Below are 26,393 nucleotides of genomic sequence, written 5' to 3' on the forward strand. Positions count from 1 at the left end.
AATCCTGAGGACAAGGGTTTGAATCCCATCATGGCAGATGATAACATTCCAATTCAGTAAAAAATAATCTAAAATTTCAAAACTGCGCGTCCAATGGTGACCAAGTACCTGTTGTTGTAAAGACCCATCTGGTTTCACTAACGCCCTTTAGTGAAGGGAATCTGCCATCTTTTTCCAGTCTGACCTATACATGACGCCCGAAAATCACAGTGAGAGGATTGATTTTTAACTACCCTCTGAAATGGCCAAGACAGTTTGTTTTGCAAATGGAAACAAAGCTGCAGCATTTGATACTAAGTAAATCGAGAAAGAAATTCACTGCATCGACACCTTAATTGGACAAGCACTTGCAATTGGAAACTGCTTAGTTAAGATCCCTCATAACTTTTTTTTTTGCGAAAACAGCTTTTAAACTTGGCAACAATTAAGGAAGAGAACATCAAAAGTGCCCCCTGTGGGCCCCAGTTTAATTTATCAGAAGGATGTAAGATGTGTAGAACAGAAGGATTCAATTTAAAAGTCGTCCTACTCTTTGACCCAGACTATAAAGCTGGACAGAGTCACAATCAATAAAGAACCCTCTGCCTGGGCTTGAAGGATAAAAGGATTCATTTCATCAAAAGCTTGACCATAAGCTGGAATGATCTTCTTTGGTCTGCGAATCTTAAAGCAGCCTTCATGAAACTGTGTGGCAAAAGAGCAGGGTGTATGTGTATCACATCTCAGTGGCCCTACCCACTCAGAACTCCTCCAGTGAAATGAAAGAGCCAGAGGCAGACTGGTTTTCAGTCAGTGGGGCACTCAGAACATGGCTCCATTTTGTGAGGGATATAAATGGTCACAGTGAATTATTCTGCATTCCAGCTGTGAATCATTCCCCCCCCCCCGTTCGTTTACAGATGTGGGGGTTGAGCTGTGTTTCTGGAAGTGGATATTAACACAGATGGGCAAACTGCTGAGAGTGTGACTGAGTATAACGTATGTGTGCTGAATTACTCACAGACCAGCGCTGGCTTTGATGCATAGGTGCAGTGAAGGGAATCTCCCAACTGGCCGCTGAGACCGATCAGATATAGAAACTTGAGCCCGTCATCCAACTCTCCCTGTGGTGGAGAGATACTGGCTCTCACTTGAGCTGTGCAAACAGGGAGGGGCATGATCCCCTGTGCCCCAACCTCAATTTCAGCTCCATTAGGACAACTGGCCATTTGCCACATTGCAATTTCTGGGATCTTGCTGCCTGTAGATTTCCTATTCCCAGGTAGTGACTAATCCTTTAGACTTAGGCCATCGGCTACAAAGGCTTTGGAGATTCCTGAGATAGTCAAGGTGGCTATACCAATGTACGTCTTTCTGCCGAGATTGATCAATCAAAGGAAAGCTTGTTGGAGTGTTTTTGATAAAATGTCGGTCCCATCATGAAAGAGGCAGGGTGAAATTTTATCCCTGCCTAAACTCCTTGCAGCCTGATACTGAGAACTCCCCCTTGGCTCCTGAAGTTACTGAAGGTGTTTGGGAAACCCATACTGAAATACTATCCCACAGTTGGCTATTTCAAATTGGCGTGTCTGGGAGCTTGACTCAGTGCATGCTCCTTCGTACAGGCATATGAACAAGGACCAAGAGGAGGCCCCAAGGCCCATTGAGCCTGTTCCACCAGCCAATCAGATCACGGCTGAACTGATTTTAACCTCAACTCTACATTCTCCCATACCTCCTGATAATGGGGGAGGCCACAACCGAGTGGTACCGTCGCTGGACAGAGACCCAGGCAATGTTTGAGGGACCCGGTTCAAATCCCGCCATGGCAGATGGTAGAATTTGCATTCAAAGAAAGTCTGGAATTAACGATGACCATGAATCCATTGTTGATTGTTGGAAAACCCCATCTGATTCACTAATATCAGTTAGGGAAGGAAACCCGTCATCCTTACCTGGTCTAGCCTACGTGTCACACCAGAACCACAGTAATGTGGTTGACTCTTAATTGTCGTCTGGGGATGGGCAGAGACACCGTCATCCCATAAGTGAATTAAAAATTAAAAACAATGTTTCATCCCCTTGGTAAACAAGAACTTAACTAGTTTTGCCTTAAAAATATTTGCATCTGTTTGAGGAAGGGGAATTTTAAAGAGTAAACCTTATGAAAGAATGTTATTTCCTCATCTCTGTCTGAGAGGGATCTTCCCTTCTCTTTAAACTATGGCCTCCCAGTTTAAGATTCTCGCACACGATGAAATATCCTTTCAACATCCACCAAGTCAAGTCCCCTCTTTATATTTCAGTTTAGTCACCTCTGACTCTTCTGAACTCCAGAGGATACAGGCCTAGTCTGTCTGGCCGTACCTCATAAGACAATCTGCTCATTCCAGGTTCAGTAAACCTTCTCTGAACCACTTCCAATGCATTAGCATTGTGAGCAGCACACATTATAGTCTAACTCCAGACTGCCCATTTGGCATTGCCTGAGTGATCACTGCAGTCATATAAATTTATGACAATAGACAATAGATGCAGGAGTAGGCCATTCAGCCCTTCGAGCCTGCACCGCCATTCAATATGATCATGGCTGATCATTCCCAATCAGTATCCTGTTCCAGCCTTATCTCCATAACCCTTGACTCCACTATCTTTAAGAGCTCTATCCAATTCTTTCTTAAATGAATCCAGAGACTGGGCCTCCACTGCCCTCTGGGGCAGAGCATTCCACACAGCCACCACTCTCTGGGTGAAGTAGTTTCTCCTCATCTCTGTCCTGAATGGTCTACCCCGTATTTTTAAGTTGTGTCCTCTGGTTCGGCACTCCCCCATCAGCGGAAATATGTTTCCTCCTGCCAGAGTGTCCAATCCTTTCATAATCCTATATGTTTCAATCAGATCCCCTCTCAGTCTTCTAAACTCAAACGTATTTCAAACGTGTTGTCATTTTTCAGTTTCCAAGTGAGGCTTTTTTTCAGAGGGGAGCACGCAATGTGAAGTCCAGTGGCTGCACAGTTCATTCTGCCACGCAGAATCCAACATACCTCCGCTGAATTTATTCAAAACCATGCCGAGAAATGCTAATCTAGTTTCTGACTTCACTTAAGTTAATAAAGGGGCTGCAGTGATCCTTGAACAGATTGCATTTGAGTGCACCCTTTTTTGGAGGAGTCAGTCACATGGGTGAAAAGTTGCACCTTTTCTATCTGTCCTGCAGTCACACTCACCGCTGAGTCAGAGTAACAGCTGCAGCAGTATTCTACCTGACAACCTGACAGCGGCTGCCAAGGATTTGGATATGAGGAGGCTACAAGGGCACAGAGGTAGGTACTATCCGTTAGCTTTCCATTCAATGTAACATGGAACATATCTCAATGATCGTAGCTTAATGTGAGAATTAGTAGTTTCTGTGCAGTTGTGATTTTATTATGCGTCTAATAGGCCGAGAACCAGTGTGGTGTACGCGATTACTGGTCATGATGCTATTACTGGTCAGTGTACAGTGGCTGATATTTTGGTCACTGTGCGGATTGTGATATTGCTGGTTATTGTGTGGCGTTTGATTAGATTAGATTAGATTCCCTACCGTGTGGAAACAGGCCCTTCGGCCCAAAATGTCCACACCATCCCTCCGAAGAGTAACCCACCCAGACCCATTTCCCTCCGACTAATGCACCTAACACTAGAGTCAATTTAACATGGCCAATTCACCTGACCTGCTCATCTTTTGACTGTGGGAGGAAACAAGAGCAGCCGGAGGAAACCCACGCAGACACGGGGAGAATGTGCAAACTCCACTGTGGGACACAGTGCGGCGTGTGATCATGGTCACTGTGCAGTGTGTGACATTGGTCACTGTGCAGTGTGTGATATTGGTCACTGTGCAGAGTGTGATCTTGGTCACTGTGCAGTGTGTGACATTGGTCACTGTGCGGTGTGTGATCTTGGTCACTGTGCAGTGTGTGATATTGGTCACTGTGCAGTGTGTGACATTGGTCACTGTGCAGTGTGTGACATTGGTCACTGTGCAGTGTGTGATATTGGTCACTGTGCAGAGTGTGATATTGGTCACTGTGCAGAGTGTGATATTGGTCATTGTGCAGTGTGTGACATTGGTCACTGTGCAGTGTGTGACATTGGTCACTGTGCAGTGTGTGATATTGGTCACTGTGCAGAGTGTGATCTTGGTCACTGTGCAGTGTGTGACATTGGTCACTGTGCGGTGTGTGATCTTGGTCACTGTGCAGTGTGTGATATTGGTCACTGTGCAGTGTGTGACATTGGTCACTGTGCAGTGTGTGACATTGGTCACTGTGCAGTGTGTGATATTGGTCACTGTGCAGAGTGTGATATTGGTCACTGTGCAGAGTGTGATATTGGTCATTGTGCAGTGTGTGACATTGGTCACTGTGCAGTGTGTGACATTGGTCACTGTGCAGTGTGTGATATTGGTCACTGTGCAGTGTGTGATCATGGTCACTGTGCAGTGTGTGATATTGATCACTGTGAAGTGTGTGATATTGGTCACTGTGCAGAGTGTGATATTGATCACTGTGAAGTGTGTGATATTGGTCACTGTGCAGTGTGTGATCATGGTCACTGTGCATATTGTGATAATTGTCACTGTGCAGTGTGTGATACTGGTCACTGTGCAGTGTGTGATCATGGTCACTGTGCATATTGTGATAATGGTCACTGCGGTGTGTGATACTGGTCACTGTGCAGTGTGTGATATTGGTCACTGTGCAGTATGTGATATTGGTCACTGCTGTATGTGATAATGGTCACTGTGCGATGTGTGATAATGGTCACTGTGCGATGTGTGATAATGGTCACTGTGCGATGTGTGATAATGGACACTGTGCAATGTATGATATTGGTTACTGTGAAGTGTGTGATATTGGTCACAGTGCATATTGTGATAATTGTCACTGTGCGGTGTGTGATATTGGTCTCTGTGCAGTGTGTGGTTTTGGTCACTGTGCAGTGTGTGTTATTGGTCACTGTGCAGTGTGTGTTATTGGTCACTGTACGGTGTGTGATATTGGTCACTGTGCAGTGTGTAGTTTTGGTCACTGTGCAGAGTGTGATATTGGTCTTTGTGAGGTGTGTGATAATGGACACTGTGCAATATGTGATATTGGTCACTGTGCGGTGTGTGTTATTGGTCACTGTACGGTGTGAGTTTTTGGTCACTGTCCAGTGTGTGATATTGGTCATTGTGCAGAGTGTGATATTAGTCACTGTGCAGAGTGTGATACTGGCCACTGTGCAGCGTATGATATCGGTCACTGTGAGGTGTGTGATCTTGGTCACTGTGCAGAGTATGATATTGATCACTTTGTGATGTGTGCCATTGGTAACTGTGCGGTGTGTGATATTACTGGACACTGTGCACATTGAGATATTGGTCGCTGTGCAGACTGAGATATTGGTCACTGTGCAGAGTGTGATATTGATCACTGTGTGGTGTGTGACATTGGTCACTGTGCACTGTGTGATATTGGTCACTGTGTGGTGAGTGATATTGGTCACTGTGCAGAGTGTGTTATTGACCACAGTGCGGTGTGTGATATTGGTCACTGTGCGTGGTGTGATATTGGTCACTGTGCAGTGTGTGTTATTGGTCACTGTGCAAAGTGTGATATTGGTCTTTGTGAGGTGTGTGATAATGGACACTGTGCAATATGTGATATTGGTCACTGTGCGGTGTGTGATATTGACCACAGTGCGGTGTATGATATTAGTCACTGTGCGGTGTGGGATATTATTGGTCACTGTGCATATTGTGATAATGGTCACTGTGCAGTGTGTGATATTGGTCTCTGTGCAGTGTGTGATATTGATCACTGTGCAGTGTATGATATTGGTCACTGTGCATAGTGTGATATTTGTTGCTGTGCAGTGTGTGATATTGGTCACTACGAGATGTGCGATATTGGTCACTGTGCAGTGTGTAATATTGGTCACTGTGCAGTGTGTGATATTGGTCACTGTGCAGAGTGTGATATTGGTCACTGCGAGATGTGCGATATTGGTCACTCTGCGGTGTGTGATATTGGTCACTGTGCAGTGTGTGATGTTGGTCACTGTGAGATGTGCGATATTGGTCACTGTGCGGTGTGTAATATTGATCACTGTGCAGAGTGTGATATGGGTCACGGTGCAGAGTGTGATATTGGTCACGGTGCAGAGTGTGATATTGGTCACTGTGCAGAGTGTGATATTAGTCACTGTGCGGTGTGTGATACTGGTCACTGTGCAGTGTGTGATATTGATCACTGTGAAGTGTGTGATATTGGTCACTGTGCGGTGTGTGATATTAGTCACTGTGCGGTGTGTGATACTGGTCACTGTGCAGTGTGTGATATTGATCACTGTGAAGTGTGTGATATTGGTCACTGTGCATATTGTGATAATTGTCACTGTGCGGTGTGTGATATTGGTCTCTGTGCAGAGTGTGATATTGGTCACTGTGCAGTGTCTGATGTTACTGGCCACTGTGCAGTGTATGATATCGGTCACTGTGAGGTGTGTGATCTTGGTCACTATGCAGAGTATGATATTGATCACTTTGTGATGTGTGCTATTGGTAACTGTGCGGTGTGTGATATTACTGGACACTGTGCAGATTGAGATATTGGTCGCTGTGCAGAGTGTGACATTGGTCACTGTGCAGTGTGTGATATTGATCACTGTGTGGTGTGTGACATTGGTCACTGTGCAGAGTGTGATATTGGTCACTGTGCAGAGTGTGATATTGGTCACTGTCCAGCGTGTGATATTGGTCACTGTGCAGTGTATGATACTGGTCACTGTGCAGAGTGTGATATGGGTCACTGTGTAGAGTGTGATATTGGTCACTGTCCAGCGTGTGATATTGGTCACTGTGCAGTGTATGATACTGGTCACTGTGCAGAGTGTGATATGGGTCACTGTGCAGAGTGTGATATTGGTCACTGTCCAGCGTGTGATATTGGTCACTGTGCAGTGTATGATACTGGTCACTGTGCAGTGTGTAATATTGGTCACTGTGCAGTGTCTGATATTGATTACTGTACGGTGTATGATATTGGTCACTGTGCAGTGTGTAGTTTTGGTCACTGTGCAGAGTGTGATATTGGTCTTTGTGAGGTGTGTGATAATGGACACTGTGCAGTGTGTGTTATTGGTCACTGTACGGTGTGAGTTTTTGGTCACTGTCCAGTGTGTGATATTGGTCATTGTGCAGAGTGTGATATTAGTCACTGTGCAGAGTATGATGTTGATCATTAAGCAGTGTGTGAAATTGATCATCGTGCCGTGTCTGATATTGGTCACTGTGCAGTGTCTGATGTTACTGGCCACTGTGCAGCGTATGATATCGGTCACTGTGAGGTGTGTGATCTTGGTCACTGTGCAGAGTATGATATTGATCACTTTGTGATGTGTGCCATTGGTAACTGTGCGGTGTGTGATATTACTGGACACTGTGCACATTGAGATATCGGTCGCTGTGCAGACTGAGATATTGGTCACTGTGCAGAGTGTGATATTGATCACTGTGTGGTGTGTGACATTGGTCACTGTGCAGAGTGTGATATTGGTCACTGTGCATAGTGTGATATTGGTCAATGTGCGGTGTGTGATATTGACCACAGTGCGGTGTATGATATTGGTCACTGTGTGGTGTGGGATATTATTGGTCACTGTGCATATTGTGATAATGGTCACTGTGCAGTGTATGATGTTGGTCACTGTGCAGTGTATGATATTGGTCACTGTGCATAGTGTGATATTGGTCGCTGTGCAGTGTGTGATATTGGTCACTGCGAGATGTGCGATATTGGTCACTGTGCAGTGTGTGATATTGGTCACTGTGCAGAGTGTGATATTGGTCACGTTGCAATGTGTGATATTGGTCACTGTGCGGTGTGTGATATTGATCACTGTGCAGTGTATGATATTGGTCACTGTGCATAGTGTGATATTTGTCGCTGTGCAGTGTGTGATATTGGTCACTGCAAGATGTGCGATATTGGTCACTGTGCAGAGTGTGATATTGGTCGCTGTGCAGAGTGTAATATTGGTCGCTGTGCGGTGTGTGATATTGGTCACTGTACAGTGTATGATATTGGTCACTGTGCAGTGTATGATGTTGGTCACTGTGCAGTGTATGATATTGGTCACTGTGCAGTGTGTGATATTGGTCACGTTGCAATGTGTGATATTGGTCACTGTGCATATTGTGATAATGGTCACTGTGCAGTGTATGATGTTGGTCACTGTGCAGTGTATGATATTGGTCACTGTGCATAGTGTGATATTGGTCGCTGTGCAGTGTGTGATATTGGTCACTGCGAGATGTGCGATATTGGTCACTGTGCAGTGTGTGATATTGGTCACTGTGCAGAGTGTGATATTGGTCACGTTGCAATGTGTGATATTGGTCACTGTGCGGTGTGTGATATTGATCACTGTGCAGTGTATGATATTGGTCACTGTGCATAGTGTGATATTTGTCGCTGTGCAGTGTGTGATATTGGTCACTGCAAGATGTGCGATATTGGTCACTGTGCAGAGTGTGATATTGGTCGCTGTGCAGAGTGTAATATTGGTCGCTGTGCGGTGTGTGATATTGGTCACTGTACAGTGTATGATATTGGTCACTGTGCAGTGTATGATGTTGGTCACTGTGCAGTGTATGATATTGGTCACTGTGCAGTGTGTGATATTGGTCACGTTGCAATGTGTGATATTGGTCACTGTGCATATTGTGATAATGGTCACTGTGCAGTGTGTGATATTGGTCACTGTGCAGAGTGTGATGTTGGTCACTGTACATTGTGTGATATTGGTCACTGTGCATTGTATGATGTTGGTCACTGTGCCGTATATGATGTTGGTCACTGTGCATATTGTGATAATGGTCACTGCGGTGTGTGATATTGGTCACTGTGCAGTGTGTGATATTGGTCACTGTGCATATTGTGATAATGGTCACTGTGCTGTGTGTGATATTGGTCTCTGTGCAGTGTGTGATATTGATCACTGTGCAGTGCATGATGTTGGTCACGTGCAGAGTATGATATTGTTCGCTGTGCAGTGTGTAATATTGGTCACTGCGAGATGTGCGATATTGGTCACTGCAGTGTGTGATATTGGTCACTGTGCAGAGTGTGATGTTGGTCACTGTATGTTGTGTGATATTGGTCACTGTGCAGAGTGTGATATTGATCACTGTGCAGAGTGTGATATTGGTCACTGTGCAGAGTGTGATATTGGTCACTGTGCAGAGTGTGATATTGGTCGCTGTGCAGTGTGTAATATTGGTCACTGCGAGATGTGCGATATTGGTCACTGTGCGGTGTGTGATATTGGTCACTGTGCAGAGTGTGATGTTGGTCACTGTATGTTGTGTGATATTGGTCACTGTGCAGAGTGTGATATTGATCACTGTGCAGAGTGTGATATTGGTCACTGTGCAGAGTGTGATATTGGTCACTGTGCAGAGTGTGATATTGGTCGCTGTGCAGTGTGTAATATTGGTCACTGCGAGATGTGCGATATTGGTCACTGTGCGGTGTGTGATATTGGTCACTGTGCAGAGTGTGATGTTGGTCACTGTACATTGTGTGATATTGGTCACTGTGCAGAGTGTGATATTGATCACTGTGAAGTGTGTGATATTGGTCACTGTGCAGAGTGTGATATTGGTCACTGTGCAGTGTGTGATATTGGTCACTGTGCAGTGTGTGATATTGATCACTGTGAAGTGTGTGATATTGGTCACTGTGCAGTGTATGATATTGGTCACTGAGCATATTGTGATAATTGTCACTGTGCGGTGTGTGATATTGGTCACTGTGCAGAGTGTGATATTGGTCACTGTGCAGTGTGTGATATTGGTCACTGTGCAGTGTGTGATATTGATCACTGTGAAGTGTGTGATATTGGTCACTGTGCATATTGTGATAATTGTCACTGTGCGGTGTGTGATATTGGTCTCTGTGCAGAGTGTGATATTGGTCACTGTGCAGTGTCTGATGTTACTGGCCACTGTGCAGTGTATGATATCGGTCACTGTGAGGTGTGTGATCTTGGTCACTATGCAGAGTATGATATTGATCACTTTGTGATGTGTGCTATTGGTAACTGTGCGGTGTGTGATATTACTGGACACTGTGCAGATTGAGATATTGGTCGCTGTGCAGAGTGTGACATTGGTCACTGTGCAGTGTGTGATATTGATCACTGTGTGGTGTGTGACATTGGTCACTGTGCAGAGTGTGATATTGGTCACTGTGCAGAGTGTGATATTGGTCACTGTCCAGCGTGTGATATTGGTCACTGTGCAGAGTGTGATATGGGTCACTGTGTAGAGTGTGATATTGGTCACTGTCCAGCGTGTGATATTGGTCACTGTGCAGTGTATGATACTGGTCACTGTGCAGAGTGTGATATGGGTCACTGTGCAGAGTGTGATATTGGTCACTGTCCAGCGTGTGATATTGGTCACTGTGCAGTGTATGATACTGGTCACTGTGCAGTGTGTAATATTGGTCACTGTGCAGTGTCTGATATTGATTACTGTACGGTGTATGATATTGGTCACTGTGCAGTGTGTAGTTTTGGTCACTGTGCAGAGTGTGATATTGGTCTTTGTGAGGTGTGTGATAATGGACACTGTGCAGTGTGTGTTATTGGTCACTGTACGGTGTGAGTTTTTGGTCACTGTCCAGTGTGTGATATTGGTCATTGTGCAGAGTGTGATATTAGTCACTGTGCAGAGTATGATGTTGATCATTAAGCAGTGTGTGAAATTGATCATCGTGCCGTGTCTGATATTGGTCACTGTGCAGTGTCTGATGTTACTGGCCACTGTGCAGCGTATGATATCGGTCACTGTGAGGTGTGTGATCTTGGTCACTGTGCAGAGTATGATATTGATCACTTTGTGATGTGTGCCATTGGTAACTGTGCGGTGTGTGATATTACTGGACACTGTGCACATTGAGATATCGGTCGCTGTGCAGACTGAGATATTGGTCACTGTGCAGAGTGTGATATTGATCACTGTGTGGTGTGTGACATTGGTCACTGTGCAGTGTGTGATATTGGTCACTGTGCATAGTGTGATATTGGTCAATGTGCGGTGTGTGATATTGACCACAGTGCGGTGTATGATATTGGTCACTGTGTGGTGTGGGATATTATTGGTCACTGTGCATATTGTGATAATGGTCACTGTGCAGTGTATGATGTTGGTCACTGTGCAGTGTATGATATTGGTCACTGTGCATAGTGTGATATTGGTCGCTGTGCAGTGTGTGATATTGGTCACTGTGCAGTGTGTGATATTGGTCACTGTGCAGAGTGTGATATTGGTCACGTTGCAATGTGTGATATTGGTCACTGTGCGGTGTGTGATATTGATCACTGTGCAGTGTATGATATTGGTCACTGTGCATAGTGTGATATTTGTCGCTGTGCAGTGTGTGATATTGGTCACTGCAAGATGTGCGATATTGGTCACTGTGCAGAGTGTGATATTGGTCGCTGTGCGGTGTGTGATATTGGTCACTGTACAGTGTATGATATTGGTCACTGTGCAGTGTATGATGTTGGTCACTGTGCAGTGTATGATATTGGTCACTGTGCAGTGTGTGATATTGGTCACGTTGCAATGTGTGATATTGGTCACTGTGCATATTGTGATAATGGTCACTGTGCAGTGTGTGATATTGGTCACTGTGCAGAGTGTGATGTTGGTCACTGTACATTGTGTGATATTGGTCACTGTGCATTGTATGATGTTGGTCACTGTGCCGTATATGATGTTGGTCACTGTGCATATTGTGATAATGGTCACTGCGGTGTGTGATATTGGTCACTGTGAGGTGTGTGATATTGGTCACTGTGCATATTGTGATAATGGTCACTGTGCTGTGTGTGATATTGGTCTCTGTGCAGTGTGTGATATTGATCACTGTGCAGTGCATGATGTTGGTCACGTGCAGAGTATGATATTGTTCGCTGTGCAGTGTGTAATATTGGTCACTGCGAGATGTGCGATATTGGTCACTGCAGTGTGTGATATTGGTCACTGTGCAGAGTGTGATGTTGGTCACTGTATGTTGTGTGATATTGGTCACTGTGCAGAGTGTGATATTGATCACTGTGCAGAGTGTGATATTGGTCACTGTGCAGAGTGTGATATTGGTCACTGTGCAGAGTGTGATATTGGTCGCTGTGCAGTGTGTAATATTGGTCACTGCGAGATGTGCGATATTGGTCACTGTGCGGTGTGTGATATTGGTCACTGTGCAGAGTGTGATGTTGGTCACTGTACATTGTGTGATATTGGTCACTGTGCAGAGTGTGATATTGATCACTGTGAAGTGTGTGATATTGGTCACTGTGCAGAGTGTGATATTGGTCACTGTGCAGTGTGTGATATTGGTCACTGTGCAGTGTGTGATATTGATCACTGTGAAGTGTGTGATATTGGTCACTGTGCAGTGTATGATATTGGTCACTGAGCATATTGTGATAATTGTCACTGTGCGGTGTGTGATATTAGTCACTGTGCAGAGTGTGATATTGGTCTCTGTGCAGAGTGTGATATTGGTCACTGTGCAGTGTGTGATATTGGTCACTGTGCAGTGTGTGATATTGGTCACTGTGCAGTGTATGATATTGGTCACTGTGCAGTGTATGATATTGGTCACTGTGCAGTGTGTGATATTGGTCACGTTGCAATGTGTGATATTGGTCACTGTGCAGTGTATGATATTGGTCACTGTGCAGTGTGTGATATTGATCACTGTGAAGTGTGTGATATTGGTCACTGTGCAGTATATGATATTGATCACTGAGCATATTGTGATAATTGTCACTGTGCGGTGTGTGATATTGGTCACTGTGCAGAGTGTGATATTGGTCTCTGTGCAGAGTGTGATATTGGTCTCTGTGCAGAGTGTGATATTGGTCACTGTGCGGTGTGTGATACTGGTCACTGTGCAGTGTGTCATATTGATCACTGTGAAGTGTGTGATATTGGTCACTGTGCAGTGTATGATATTGGTCACTGAGCATATTGTGATAATTGTCACTATGCGGTGTGTGATATTGGTCACTGTGCAGAGTGTGATATTGGTCACTGTGCAGTGTGTGATATTGGTCACTGTGCAGTGTGTGATATTGGTCACTGTGCAGAGTGTGATATGGGTCACTGTGCAGAGTGTGATGTTGGTCACTGTGCAGAGTGTGATGTTGGTCACTGTGCAGAGTGTGATGTTGGTCACTGTGCAGTGTATGATGTTGGTCACTGTTCCGTATATGATGTTGGTCACTGAGCATATTGTGATAATGGTCACTGCGGTGTGTGATATTGGTCACTGTGCAGTGTGTGATATTGGTCACTGTGCATATTGTGATAATGGTCACTGTGCAGTGTGTGATATTGGTCTCTGTGCAGTGTGTGATATTGATCACTGTGCAGAGTGTGATATTGGTCACTGTGCCGTATATGATGTTGGTCACTGTGCATATTGTGATAATGGTCACTGCGGTGTGTGATATTGGTCACTGTGCAGTGTGTGATATTGGTCACTCTGCATATTGTGATAATGGTCCCTGTGCAGTGTGTGATATTGATCACTGTGAAGTGTGTGATATTGGTCACTGTGCAGTATATGATATTGATCACTGAGCATATTGTGATAATTGTCACTGTGCTGTGTGTGATATTGGTCACTGTGCAGAGTGTGATATTGGTCTCTGTGCAGAGTGTGATATTGGTCTCTGTGCAGAGTGTGATATTGGTCACTGTGCGGTGTGTGATACTGGTCACTGTGCAGTGTGTCATATTGATCACTGTGAAGTGTGTGATATTGGTCACTGTGCAGTGTATGATATTGGTCACTGTGCATATTGTAATAATGGTCACTGTGCAGTGTGTGATATTGGTCACTGTGCAGTGTGTGATATTGGTCACTGTGCAGAGTGTGATGTTGGTCACTGTGCAGAGTGTGATGTTGGTCACTGTGCAGTGTATGATGTTGGTCACTGTGCAGAGTGTGATGTTGGTCACTGTGCAGTGTATGATGTTGGTCACTGTTCCGTATATGATGTTGGTCACTGAGCATATTGTGATAATGGTCACTGCGGTGTGTGATATTGGTCAGTGTGCAGTGTGTGATATTGGTCACTGTGCATATTGTGATAATGGTCACTGTGCAGTGTGTGATATTGGTCTCTGTGCAGTGTGTGATATTGATCACTATGCAGAGTGTGATATTGGTCACTGTGCAGAGTGTGATGTTGGTCACTGTACGTTGTGTGATATTGGTCACTGTGCATAGTGTGATATTGTTCACTGTGCAGACTGTGATATTGGACACTGTGCAGAGTGTGATATTGGTCACTGTGCGGTGTGTGATGCTGGTCACTGTGCAGTGTGTGATATTGATCACTGTGAAGTGTGTGATATTGATCACTGTGAAGTGTGTGATATTGATCACTGTGAAGTGTGTGATATTGGTCACTGTGCAGTGTATGATATTGGTCACTGTGCAGTGTATGATATTGGTCACTGTGCATATTGTGATAATTGTCACTGTGCGGTGTGTGATATTGTTCTCTGTGCAGAGTGTGATATTGGTCACTGTGCAGTGTGTGTTATTGGTCACTGTCCAGTGTGTGTTATTGGTCACTGTACGGTGTGTGATATTGGTCACTGTGCAGAGTATGATGTTACTGGCCACAGTGCAGTGTATGAAATCGGTCACTGTGAGGTGTGTGATCTTGGTCACTATGCAGAGTATGATATTGATCACTTTGTGATGTGTGCTATTGGTAACTGTGCGGTGTGTGATATTACTGGACACTGTGCAGATTGAGATATTGGTCGCTGTGCACACTGAGATATTGGTTACTGTGCACAGTGTGATATTGATCACTGTGTGGTGTGTGACATTGGTCACTGTGCAGAGTGTGATATTGGTCACTGTCCAGTGTGTGATATTGGTCACTGAGCAGTGTGTGATACTGGTCACTGTGCAGAGTGTGGTACTGGTCACTGCGCAGTGTGTGATATTAGTCACTGTGCGGTTTGTGATATTGGTCACTGTGCAGTGTATGATATTGGTCACTGTGTGGTATTACTGGACACTGTGCAGATTGAGATATTGGTCGCTGTGCACACTGAGATATTGGTCACTGTGCGGTGTGTGATATTGGTCACTGTGCGGTGTGTGATATTGGTCACGTTGCAATGTGTGATATTGGTCACTGTGCCATGTGTAATATTGATCACTGTGCAGAGTGTGATATGGGTCACTGTGCAGAATGTGATATTGGTCACTGTGCAGAGTGTGATATGGGTCACTCTGCGGTGTGTGATACTGGTCACTGTGCAGTGTGTGATACTGGTCACTGTGCAGTGTATGATATTGATCACTGTGCAGTGTGTGATATTGGTCACTGTGCAGTGTATGATATTGGTCACTGTGCATATTGTGATAATTGTCACTGTGCGGTGTGTGATATTGGTCTCTGTGCAGAGTATGATGTTACTGGCCACTGTGCAGTGTATAATATTGGTCACTTTGTGATGTGTGCTATTGGTAACTGTGTGGTGTGAGATATTGATCACTGTCCTGTGTGTGATATTGGTCATTGTGCAGAGTAAGATATTGATCACTAAGCAGTGTGTGAAATTGATCATTGTGCAGTGTATGATATTGGTCAATGTGCGTTGTTGGATATTGGTCGCTGTGCAGTATGTGATAATGGTCACTGTGCGGTGTGTGATAATGGTCACTGTGCGGTGTATGATATTAGTCACTGTGCGGAGTGTGATATTGGTCACTGTGCAGACTGTGATATTGGTCACTGAGGTGTGTAATCTTGGTCACTGCGCAGTGTGTGATATTGGTCATTGTGCGGTGTGTGATATTGGTCATTATGCGGTGTGTGTGATTGATCACTGTATGGTGTGATATATTGGTCACTGTGCGGCGTGTGATATTGTTCACTGTGATGTGTGATATTGGTCACTGTGCGGCGGGTGATTTGTACACTGTGTGATGTGTGATATTGATCACTATGCAGAGTATGATATTGATCGCTGTGTGGTGTGTGATATTGGTCACTGTGCGACGTGAGATATTGCTGGTCATTGTGCAGTTTGTGATATTGCTGGTCGTTGTGTAGTGTGTGATATTACTGGTTATTGTACAGCGTGTGATATTACTGGTCATTGTGCACCGTGTGCTATTGCTGGTCATTGTACAGCGTATGATATTACTGGTTATTGTGCAGCATGTGATATTACTGGTTATTGTGCAGAGTGTGATATTGCTGGTTATTGTGGAGCATGCGATATTGCTGGTCAGTGTGCAGTGTGTGATATTGTTCACTGTGCAGTGTGTGATATTGGTCACTGTGCAGTGTGTGATATTGGTCATTGTGCGGTGTGTGATATTGGTCATTATGCGGTGTGTGTGATTGATCACTGTATGGTGTGATATATTGGTCACTGTGCAGCGTGTGATATTGTTCACTGTGATGTGTGATATTGGTCACTGTGCGGCGGGTGATTTGTACACTGTGTGATGTGTGATATTGATCACTATGCAGAGTATGATATTGATCGCTGTGTGGTGTGTGATATTGGTCACTGTGCGACGTGAGATATTGCTGGTCATTGTGCAGTTTGTGATATTGCTGGTCGTTGTGTAGTGTGTGATATTACTGGTTATTGTACAGCGTGTGATATTACTGGTCATTGTGCACCGTGTGCTATTGCTGGTCATTGTACAGCGTATGATATTACTGGTTATTGTGCAGAGTGTGATATTGCTGGTTATTGTGGAGCATGTGATATTGCTGGTCAGTGTGCAGTGTGTGATATTGTTCACTGTGCAGTGTATGATATTGGTCACTGTGCAGTGTGTGATATTGGTCACTGTGCGGTGTGTGATGTTGGTCACTGTACGGCGTGCCATATTGGTCACTGTGCAGCGTGTGATATTACTGGTCATTGTACACCGTATGATATTGCTGGTCGTTGTGCAGTGTGTGATATTACTGGTTGTTGTACAGCGTGTGCTATTGCTGGTCATTGTACAGCGTATGATATTACTGGTTATTGTGCAGCGTGTGATATTACTGGTTATTGTGCAGAGTGTGATATTGCTGGTTATTGTGAAGCATGTGATATTGCTGGTCAGTGTGCAGTGTGTGATATTGGTCACTGTGCAGTGTGTGATATTGGTCACTGTGCAGTGTGTGATATTGGTCACTGTGCAGAGTGTGATATTGGTCACTGTGCAGAGTGTGATATTGGTCGCTGTGCAGTGTGTAATATTGGTCACTGCGAGATGTGCGATATTGGTCACTGTGCGGTGTGTGATATTGGTCACTGTGCAGAGTGTGATGTTGGTCACTGTACATTGTGTGATATTGGTCACTGTGCAGAGTGTGATATTGGTCGCTGTGCAGTGTGTGATATTGGTCACTGTGCAGTGTGTGTTATTGGTCACTGTGCATAGTGTGATATTGGTCACTGTGCAGAGTGTGATATTGGTCGCTGTGCAGAGTGTGATATTGGTCACTGTGCAGTGTATGATGTTGGTCACTCTGCAGAGTGTGACATTGGTCACTGTGCAGTGTATGATGTTGGCCACTCTGCAGAGTGTGTCATTGGTCACTGTGCCGAGTGTGATATTGGTCACTGTGCAATGTGTGATATTGGTCACTGTACGGTGTGAGATATTGATCACTGTCCTGTGTGTGATATTGGTCATTGTGCAGAGTAAGATATTGATCACTAAGCAGTGTGTGAAATTGATCATTGTGCAGTGTATGATATTGGTCAATGTGCGTTGTTGGATATTGGTCGCTGTGCAGTATGTGATAATGGTCACTGTGCAGTGTGTGATAATGGTCACTGTGCGGTGTATGATATTAGTCACTGTGCGGAGTGTGATATTGGTCACTGTGCAGACTGTGATATTGGTCACTGAGGTGTGTAATCTTGGTCACTGCGCAGTGTGTGATATTGGTCATTGTGCGGTGTGTGATATTGGTCATTATGCGGTGTGTGTGATTGATCACTGTATGGTGTGATATATTGGTCACTGTGCGGCGTGTGATATTGTTCACTGTGATGTGTGATATTGGTCACTGTGCGGCGGGTGATTTGTACACTGTGTGATGTGTGATATTGATCACTATGCAGAGTATGATATTGATCGCTGTGTGGTGTGTGATATTGGTCACTGTGCGACGTGAGATATTGCTGGTCATTGTGCAGTTTGTGATATTGCTGGTCGTTGTGTAGTGTGTGATATTACTGGTTATTGTACAGCGTGTGATATTACTGGTCATTGTGCACCGTGTGCTATTGCTGGTCATTGTACAGCGTATGATATTACTGGTTATTGTGCAGCATGTGATATTACTGGTTATTGTGCAGAGTGTGATATTGCTGGTTATTGTGCAGCATGCGATATTGCTGGTCAGTGTGCAGTGTGTGATATTGTTCACTGTGCAGTGTGTGATATTGGTCACTGTGCAGTGTGTGATATTGGTCACTGTGCGGTGTGTGATGTTGGTCACTGTACGGCGTGCAATATTGGTCACTGTGCAGCGTGTGATATTACTGGTCATTGTGCACCGTATGATATTGCTGGTCGTTGTGCAGTGTGTGATATTACTGGTTATTGTACAGCGTGTGATATTACTGGTCATTGTGCACCGTGTGCTATTGCTGGTCATTGTACAGCGTATGATATTACTGGTTATTGTGCAGCGTGTGATATTACTGGTTATTGAGCAGAGTGTGATATTGCTGGTTATTGTGAAGCATGTGATATTGCTGGTCAGTGTGCAGTGTGTGATATTGTTCACTGTGCAGTGTGTGATATTGGTCACTGTGCAGTGTATGATATTGGTCACTGTGCATATTGTGATAATTGTCACTGTGCGGTGTGTGATATTGGTCTCTGTGCAGAGTGTGATATTGGTCACTGTGCAGTGTGTGTTATTGGTCACTGTCCAGTGTGTGTTATTGGTCACTGTACGGTGTGTGATATTGGTCACTGTGCAGAGTATGATGTTACTGGCCACAGTGCAGTGTATGAAATCGGTCACTGTGAGGTGTGTGATCTTGGTCACTATGCAGAGTATGATATTGATCACTTTGTGATGTGTGCTATTGGTAACTGTGCGGTGTGTGATATTACTGGACACTGTGCAGATTGAGATATTGGTCGCTGTGCACACTGAGATATTGGTTACTGTGCACAGTGTGATATTGATCACTGTGTGGTGTGTGACATTGGTCACTGTGCAGAGTGTGATATTGGTCACTGTCCAGTGTGTGATATTGGTCACTGAGCAGTGTGTGATACTGGTCACTGTGCAGAGTGTGGTACTGGTCACTGCGCAGTGTGTGATATTAGTCACTGTGCGGTTTGTGATATTGGTCACTGTGCAGTGTATGATATTGGTCACTGTGTGGTATTACTGGACACTGTGCAGATTGAGATATTGGTCGCTGTGCACACTGAGATATTGGTCACTGTGCGGTGTGTGATATTGGTCACTGTGCGGTGTGTGATATTGGTCACGTTGCAATGTGTGATATTGGTCACTGTGCCATGTGTAATATTGATCACTGTGCAGAGTGTGATATGGGTCACTGTGCAGAATGTGATATTGGTCACTGTGCAGAGTGTGATATGGGTCACTCTGCGGTGTGTGATACTGGTCACTGTGTAGTGTGTGATACTGGTCACTGTGCAGTGTATGATATTGATCACTGTGCAGTGTGTGATATTGGTCACTGTGCAGTGTATGATATTGGTCACTGTGCATATTGTGATAATTGTCACTGTGCGGTGTGTGATATTGGTCTCTGTGCAGAGTATGATGTTACTGGCCACTGTGCAGTGTATAATATTGGTCACTTTGTGATGTGTGCTATTGGTAACTGTGTGGTGTGAGATATTGATCACTGTCCTGTGTGTGATATTGGTCATTGTGCAGAGTAAGATATTGATCACTAAGCAGTGTGTGAAATTGATCATTGTGCAGTGTATGATATTGGTCAATGTGCGTTGTTGGATATTGGTCGCTGTGCAGTATGTGATAATGGTCACTGTGCGGTGTGTGATAATGGTCACTGTGCGGTGTATGATATTAGTCACTGTGCGGAGTGTGATATTGGTCACTGTGCAGACTGTGATATTGGTCACTGAGGTGTGTAATCTTGGTCACTGCGCAGTGTGTGATATTGGTCATTGTGCGGTGTGTGATATTGGTCATTATGCGGTGTGTGTGATTGATCACTGTATGGTGTGATATATTGGTCACTGTGCGGCGTGTGATATTGTTCACTGTGATGTGTGATATTGGTCACTGTGCGGCGGGTGATTTGTACACTGTGTGATGTGTGATATTGATCACTATGCAGAGTATGATATTGATCGCTGTGTGGTGTGTGATATTGGTCACTGTGCGACGTGAGATATTGCTGGTCATTGTGCAGTTTGTGATATTGCTGGTCGTTGTGTAGTGTGTGATATTACTGGTTATTGTACAGCGTGTGATATTACTGGTCATTGTGCACCGTGTGCTATTGCTGGTCATTGTACAGCGTATGATATTACTGGTTATTGTGCAGCATGTGATATTACTGGTTATTGTGCAGAGTGTGATATTGCTGGTTATTGTGGAGCATGCGATATTGCTGGTCAGTGTGCAGTGTGTGATATTGTTCACTGTGCAGTGTGTGATATTGGTCACTGTGCAGTGTGTGATATTGGTCATTGTGCGGTGTGTGATATTGGTCATTATGCGGTGTGTGTGATTGATCACTGTATGGTGTGATATATTGGTCACTGTGCGGCGTGTGATATTGTTCACTGTGATGTGTGATATTGGTCACTGTGCGGCGGGTGATTTGTACACTGTGTGATGTGTGATATTGATCACTATGCAGAGTATGATATTGATCGCTGTGTGGTGTGTGATATTGGTCACTGTGCGACGTGAGATATTGCTGGTCATTGTGCAGTTTGTGATATTGCTGGTCGTTGTGTAGTGTGTGATATTACTGGTTATTGTACAGCGTGTGATATTACTGGTCATTGTGCACCGTGTGCTATTGCTGGTCATTGTACAGCGTATGATATTACTGGTTATTGTGCAGAGTGTGATATTGCTGGTTATTGTGGAGCATGTGATATTGCTGGTCAGTGTGCAGTGTGTGATATTGTTCACTGTGCAGTGTATGATATTGGTCACTGTGCAGTGTGTGATATTGGTCACTGTGCGGTGTGTGATGTTGGTCACTGTACGGCGTGCCATATTGGTCACTGTGCAGCGTGTGATATTACTGGTCATTGTACACCGTATGATATTGCTGGTCGTTGTGCAGTGTGTGATATTACTGGTTGTTGTACAGCGTGTGCTATTGCTGGTCATTGTACAGCGTATGATATTACTGGTTATTGTGCAGCGTGTGATATTACTGGTTATTGTGCAGAGTGTGATATTGCTGGTTATTGTGAAGCATGTGATATTGCTGGTCAGTGTGCAGTGTGTGATATTGTTCACTGTGCAGTGTGTGATATTGGTCACTGTGCAGTGTGTGATATTGGTCACTGTGCAGAGTGTGATATTGGTCACTGTGCAGAGTGTGATATTGGTCGCTGTGCAGTGTGTAATATTGGTCACTGCGAGATGTGCGATATTGGTCACTGTGCGGTGTGTGATATTGGTCACTGTGCAGAGTGTGATGTTGGTCACTGTACATTGTGTGATATTGGTCACTGTGCAGAGTGTGATATTGGTCGCTGTGCAGTGTGTGATATTGGTCACTGTGCAGTGTGTGTTATTGGTCACTGTGCATAGTGTGATATTGGTCACTGTGCAGAGTGTGATATTGGTCGCTGTGCAGAGTGTGATATTGGTCACTGTGCAGTGTATGATGTTGGTCACTCTGCAGAGTGTGACATTGGTCACTGTGCAGTGTATGATGTTGGCCACTCTGCAGAGTGTGTCATTGGTCACTGTGCCGAGTGTGATATTGGTCACTGTGCAATGTGTGATATTGGTCACTGTACGGTGTGAGATATTGATCACTGTCCTGTGTGTGATATTGGTCATTGTGCAGAGTAAGATATTGATCACTAAGCAGTGTGTGAAATTGATCATTGTGCAGTGTATGATATTGGTCAATGTGCGTTGTTGGATATTGGTCGCTGTGCAGTATGTGATAATGGTCACTGTGCGGTGTGTGATAATGGTCACTGTGCGGTGTATGATATTAGTCACTGTGCGGAGTGTGATATTGGTCACTGTGCAGACTGTGATATTGGTCACTGAGGTGTGTAATCTTGGTCACTGCGCAGTGTGTGATATTGGTCATTGTGCGGTGTGTGATATTGGTCATTATGCGGTGTGTGTGATTGATCACTGTATGGTGTGATATATTGGTCACTGTGCGGCGTGTGATATTGTTCACTGTGATGTGTGATATTGGTCACTGTGCGGCGGGTGATTTGTACACTGTGTGATGTGTGATATTGATCACTATGCAGAGTATGATATTGATCGCTGTGTGGTGTGTGATATTGGTCACTGTGCGACGTGAGATATTGCTGGTCATTGTGCAGTTTGTGATATTGCTGGTCGTTGTGTAGTGTGTGATATTACTGGTTATTGTACAGCGTGTGATATTACTGGTCATTGTGCACCGTGTGCTATTGCTGGTCATTGTACAGCGTATGATATTACTGGTTATTGTGCAGCATGTGATATTACTGGTTATTGTGCAGAGTGTGATATTGCTGGTTATTGTGGAGCATGCGATATTGCTGGTCAGTGTGCAGTGTGTGATATTGTTCACTGTGCAGTGTGTGATATTGGTCACTGTGCAGTGTGTGATATTGGTCACTGTGCGGTGTGTGATGTTGGTCACTGTACGGTGTGCCATATTGGTCACTGTGCAGCGTGTGATATTACTGGTCATTGTGCACCGTATGATATTGCTGGTCATTGTGCAGTGTGTGATATTACTGGTTGTTGTACAGCGTGTGCTATTGCTGGTCATTGTACAGCGTATGATATTACTGGTTATTGTGCAGCATGTGATATTACTGGTTATTGTGCAGAGTGTGATATTGCTGGTTATTGTGAAGCATGTGATATTGCTGGTCAGTGTGCAGTGTGTGATATTGTTCACTGTGCAGTGTGTGATATTGGTCATTGTGCAGTGTGTGATATTGGTCACTGTGCAGAGTGTGATATTGGTCACTGTGCAGAGTGTGATATTGGTCGCTGTGCAGTGTGTAATATTGGTCACTGCGAGATGTGCGATATTGGTCACTGTGCGGTGTGTGATATTGGTCACTGTGCAGAGTGTGATGTTGGTCACTGTACATTGTGTGATATTGGTCACTGTGCAGAGTGTGATATTGGTCACTGTGCAGAGTGTGATATTGGTCACTGTGCAGAGTGTGATATTGGTCGCTGTGCAGTGTGTGATATTGGTCACTGTGCAGTGTGTGTTATTGGTCACTGTGCAGTGTATGATGTTGGTCACTCTGCAGAGTGTGACATTGGTCACTGTGCAGTGTATGATGTTGGCCACTCTGCAGAGTGTGTCATTGGTCACTGTGCCGAGTGTGATATTGGTCACTGTGCAGTGTGTGATATTGGTCACTGTACGGTGTGAGATATTGATCACTGTCCTGTGTGTGATATTGGTCATTGTGCAGAGTAAGATATTGATCACTAAGCAGTGTGTGAAATTGATCATTGTGCAGTGTATGATATTGGTCAATGTGCGTTGTTGGATATTGGTCGCTGTGCAGTATGTGATAATGGTCACTGTGCAGTGTGTGATAATGGTCACTGTGCGGTGTATGATATTAGTCACTGTGCGGAGTGTGATATTGGTCACTGTGCAGACTGTGATATTGGTCACTGAGGTGTGTAATCTTGGTCACTGCGCAGTGTGTGATATTGGTCATTGTGCGGTGTGTGATATTGGTCATTATGCGGTGTGTGTGATTGATCACTGTATGGTGTGATATATTGGTCACTGTGCGGCGTGTGATATTGTTCACTGTGATGTGTGATATTGGTCACTGTGCGGCGGGTGATTTGTACACTGTGTGATGTGTGATATTGATCACTATGCAGAGTATGATATTGATCGCTGTGTGGTGTGTGATATTGGTCACTGTGCGACGTGAGATATTGCTGGTCATTGTGCAGTTTGTGATATTGCTGGTCGTTGTGTAGTGTGTGATATTACTGGTTATTGTACAGCGTGTGATATTACTGGTCATTGTGCACCGTGTGCTATTGCTGGTCATTGTACAGCGTATGATATTACTGGTTATTGTGCAGCATGTGATATTACTGGTTATTGTGCAGAGTGTGATATTGCTGGTTATTGTGCAGCATGCGATATTGCTGGTCAGTGTGCAGTGTGTGATATTGTTCACTGTGCAGTGTGTGATATTGGTCACTGTGCAGTGTGTGATATTGGTCACTGTGCGGTGTGTGATGTTGGTCACTGTACGGCGTGCAATATTGGTCACTGTGCAGCGTGTGATATTACTGGTCATTGTGCACCGTATGATATTGCTGGTCGTTGTGCAGTGTGTGATATTACTGGTTATTGTACAGCGTGTGATATTACTGGTCATTGTGCACCGTGTGCTATTGCTGGTCATTGTACAGCGTATGATATTACTGGTTATTGTGCAGCGTGTGATATTACTGGTTATTGAGCAGAGTGTGATATTGCTGGTTATTGTGAAGCATGTGATATTGCTGGTCAGTGTGCAGTGTGTGATATTGTTCACTGTGCAGTGTGTGATATTGGTCACTGTGCAGTGTATGATATTGGTCACTGTGCATATTGTGATAATTGTCACTGTGCGGTGTGTGATATTGGTCTCTGTGCAGAGTGTGATATTGGTCACTGTGCAGTGTGTGTTATTGGTCACTGTCCAGTGTGTGTTATTGGTCACTGTACGGTGTGTGATATTGGTCACTGTGCAGAGTATGATGTTACTGGCCACAGTGCAGTGTATGAAATCGGTCACTGTGAGGTGTGTGATCTTGGTCACTATGCAGAGTATGATATTGATCACTTTGTGATGTGTGCTATTGGTAACTGTGCGGTGTGTGATATTACTGGACACTGTGCAGATTGAGATATTGGTCGCTGTGCACACTGAGATATTGGTTACTGTGCACAGTGTGATATTGATCACTGTGTGGTGTGTGACATTGGTCACTGTGCAGAGTGTGATATTGGTCACTGTCCAGTGTGTGATATTGGTCACTGAGCAGTGTGTGATACTGGTCACTGTGCAGAGTGTGGTACTGGTCACTGCGCAGTGTGTGATATTAGTCACTGTGCGGTTTGTGATATTGGTCACTGTGCAGTGTATGATATTGGTCACTGTGTGGTATTACTGGACACTGTGCAGATTGAGATATTGGTCGCTGTGCACACTGAGATATTGGTCACTGTGCGGTGTGTGATATTGGTCACTGTGCGGTGTGTGATATTGGTCACGTTGCAATGTGTGATATTGGTCACTGTGCCATGTGTAATATTGATCACTGTGCAGAGTGTGATATGGGTCACTGTGCAGAATGTGATATTGGTCACTGTGCAGAGTGTGATATGGGTCACTCTGCGGTGTGTGATACTGGTCACTGTGCAGTGTGTGATACTGGTCACTGTGCAGTGTATGATATTGATCACTGTGCAGTGTGTGATATTGGTCACTGTGCAGTGTATGATATTGGTCACTGTGCATATTGTGATAATTGTCACTGTGCGGTGTGTGATATTGGTCTCTGTGCAGAGTATGATGTTACTGGCCACTGTGCAGTGTATAATATTGGTCACTTTGTGATGTGTGCTATTGGTAACTGTGTGGTGTGAGATATTGATCACTGTCCTGTGTGTGATATTGGTCATTGTGCAGAGTAAGATATTGATCACTAAGCAGTGTGTGAAATTGATCATTGTGCAGTGTATGATATTGGTCAATGTGCGTTGTTGGATATTGGTCGCTGTGCAGTATGTGATAATGGTCACTGTGCGGTGTGTGATAATGGTCACTGTGCGGTGTATGATATTAGTCACTGTGCGGAGTGTGATATTGGTCACTGTGCAGACTGTGATATTGGTCACTGAGGTGTGTAATCTTGGTCACTGCGCAGTGTGTGATATTGGTCATTGTGCGGTGTGTGATATTGGTCATTATGCGGTGTGTGTGATTGATCACTGTATGGTGTGATATATTGGTCACTGTGCGGCGTGTGATATTGTTCACTGTGATGTGTGATATTGGTCACTGTGCGGCGGGTGATTTGTACACTGTGTG

General features: G+C 44.6%; 1 protein-coding gene across 12 annotated transcripts in view; it reads left to right on the plus strand.

Moving 5' to 3' along the window:
• Positions 1–26,393, plus strand: part of phldb2b (pleckstrin homology-like domain, family B, member 2b) — a 265,080-nt gene that overhangs the window by 154,775 nt on the left and 83,912 nt on the right. For all 12 annotated transcript variants that reach the window (XM_072584659.1, XM_072584660.1, XM_072584664.1 and 9 more), the window contains one exon: positions 3,197–3,302. In XM_072584659.1, the coding sequence (XP_072440760.1) occupies positions 3,197–3,302 (106 nt within the window). The remainder of the gene's footprint in view (positions 1–3,196; positions 3,303–26,393) is intronic.

The sequence above is a fragment of the Chiloscyllium punctatum genome, chromosome 15 (genome assembly GCF_047496795.1).
Source record: "Chiloscyllium punctatum isolate Juve2018m chromosome 15, sChiPun1.3, whole genome shotgun sequence".
NCBI lineage: Eukaryota > Metazoa > Chordata > Chondrichthyes > Orectolobiformes > Hemiscylliidae > Chiloscyllium > Chiloscyllium punctatum.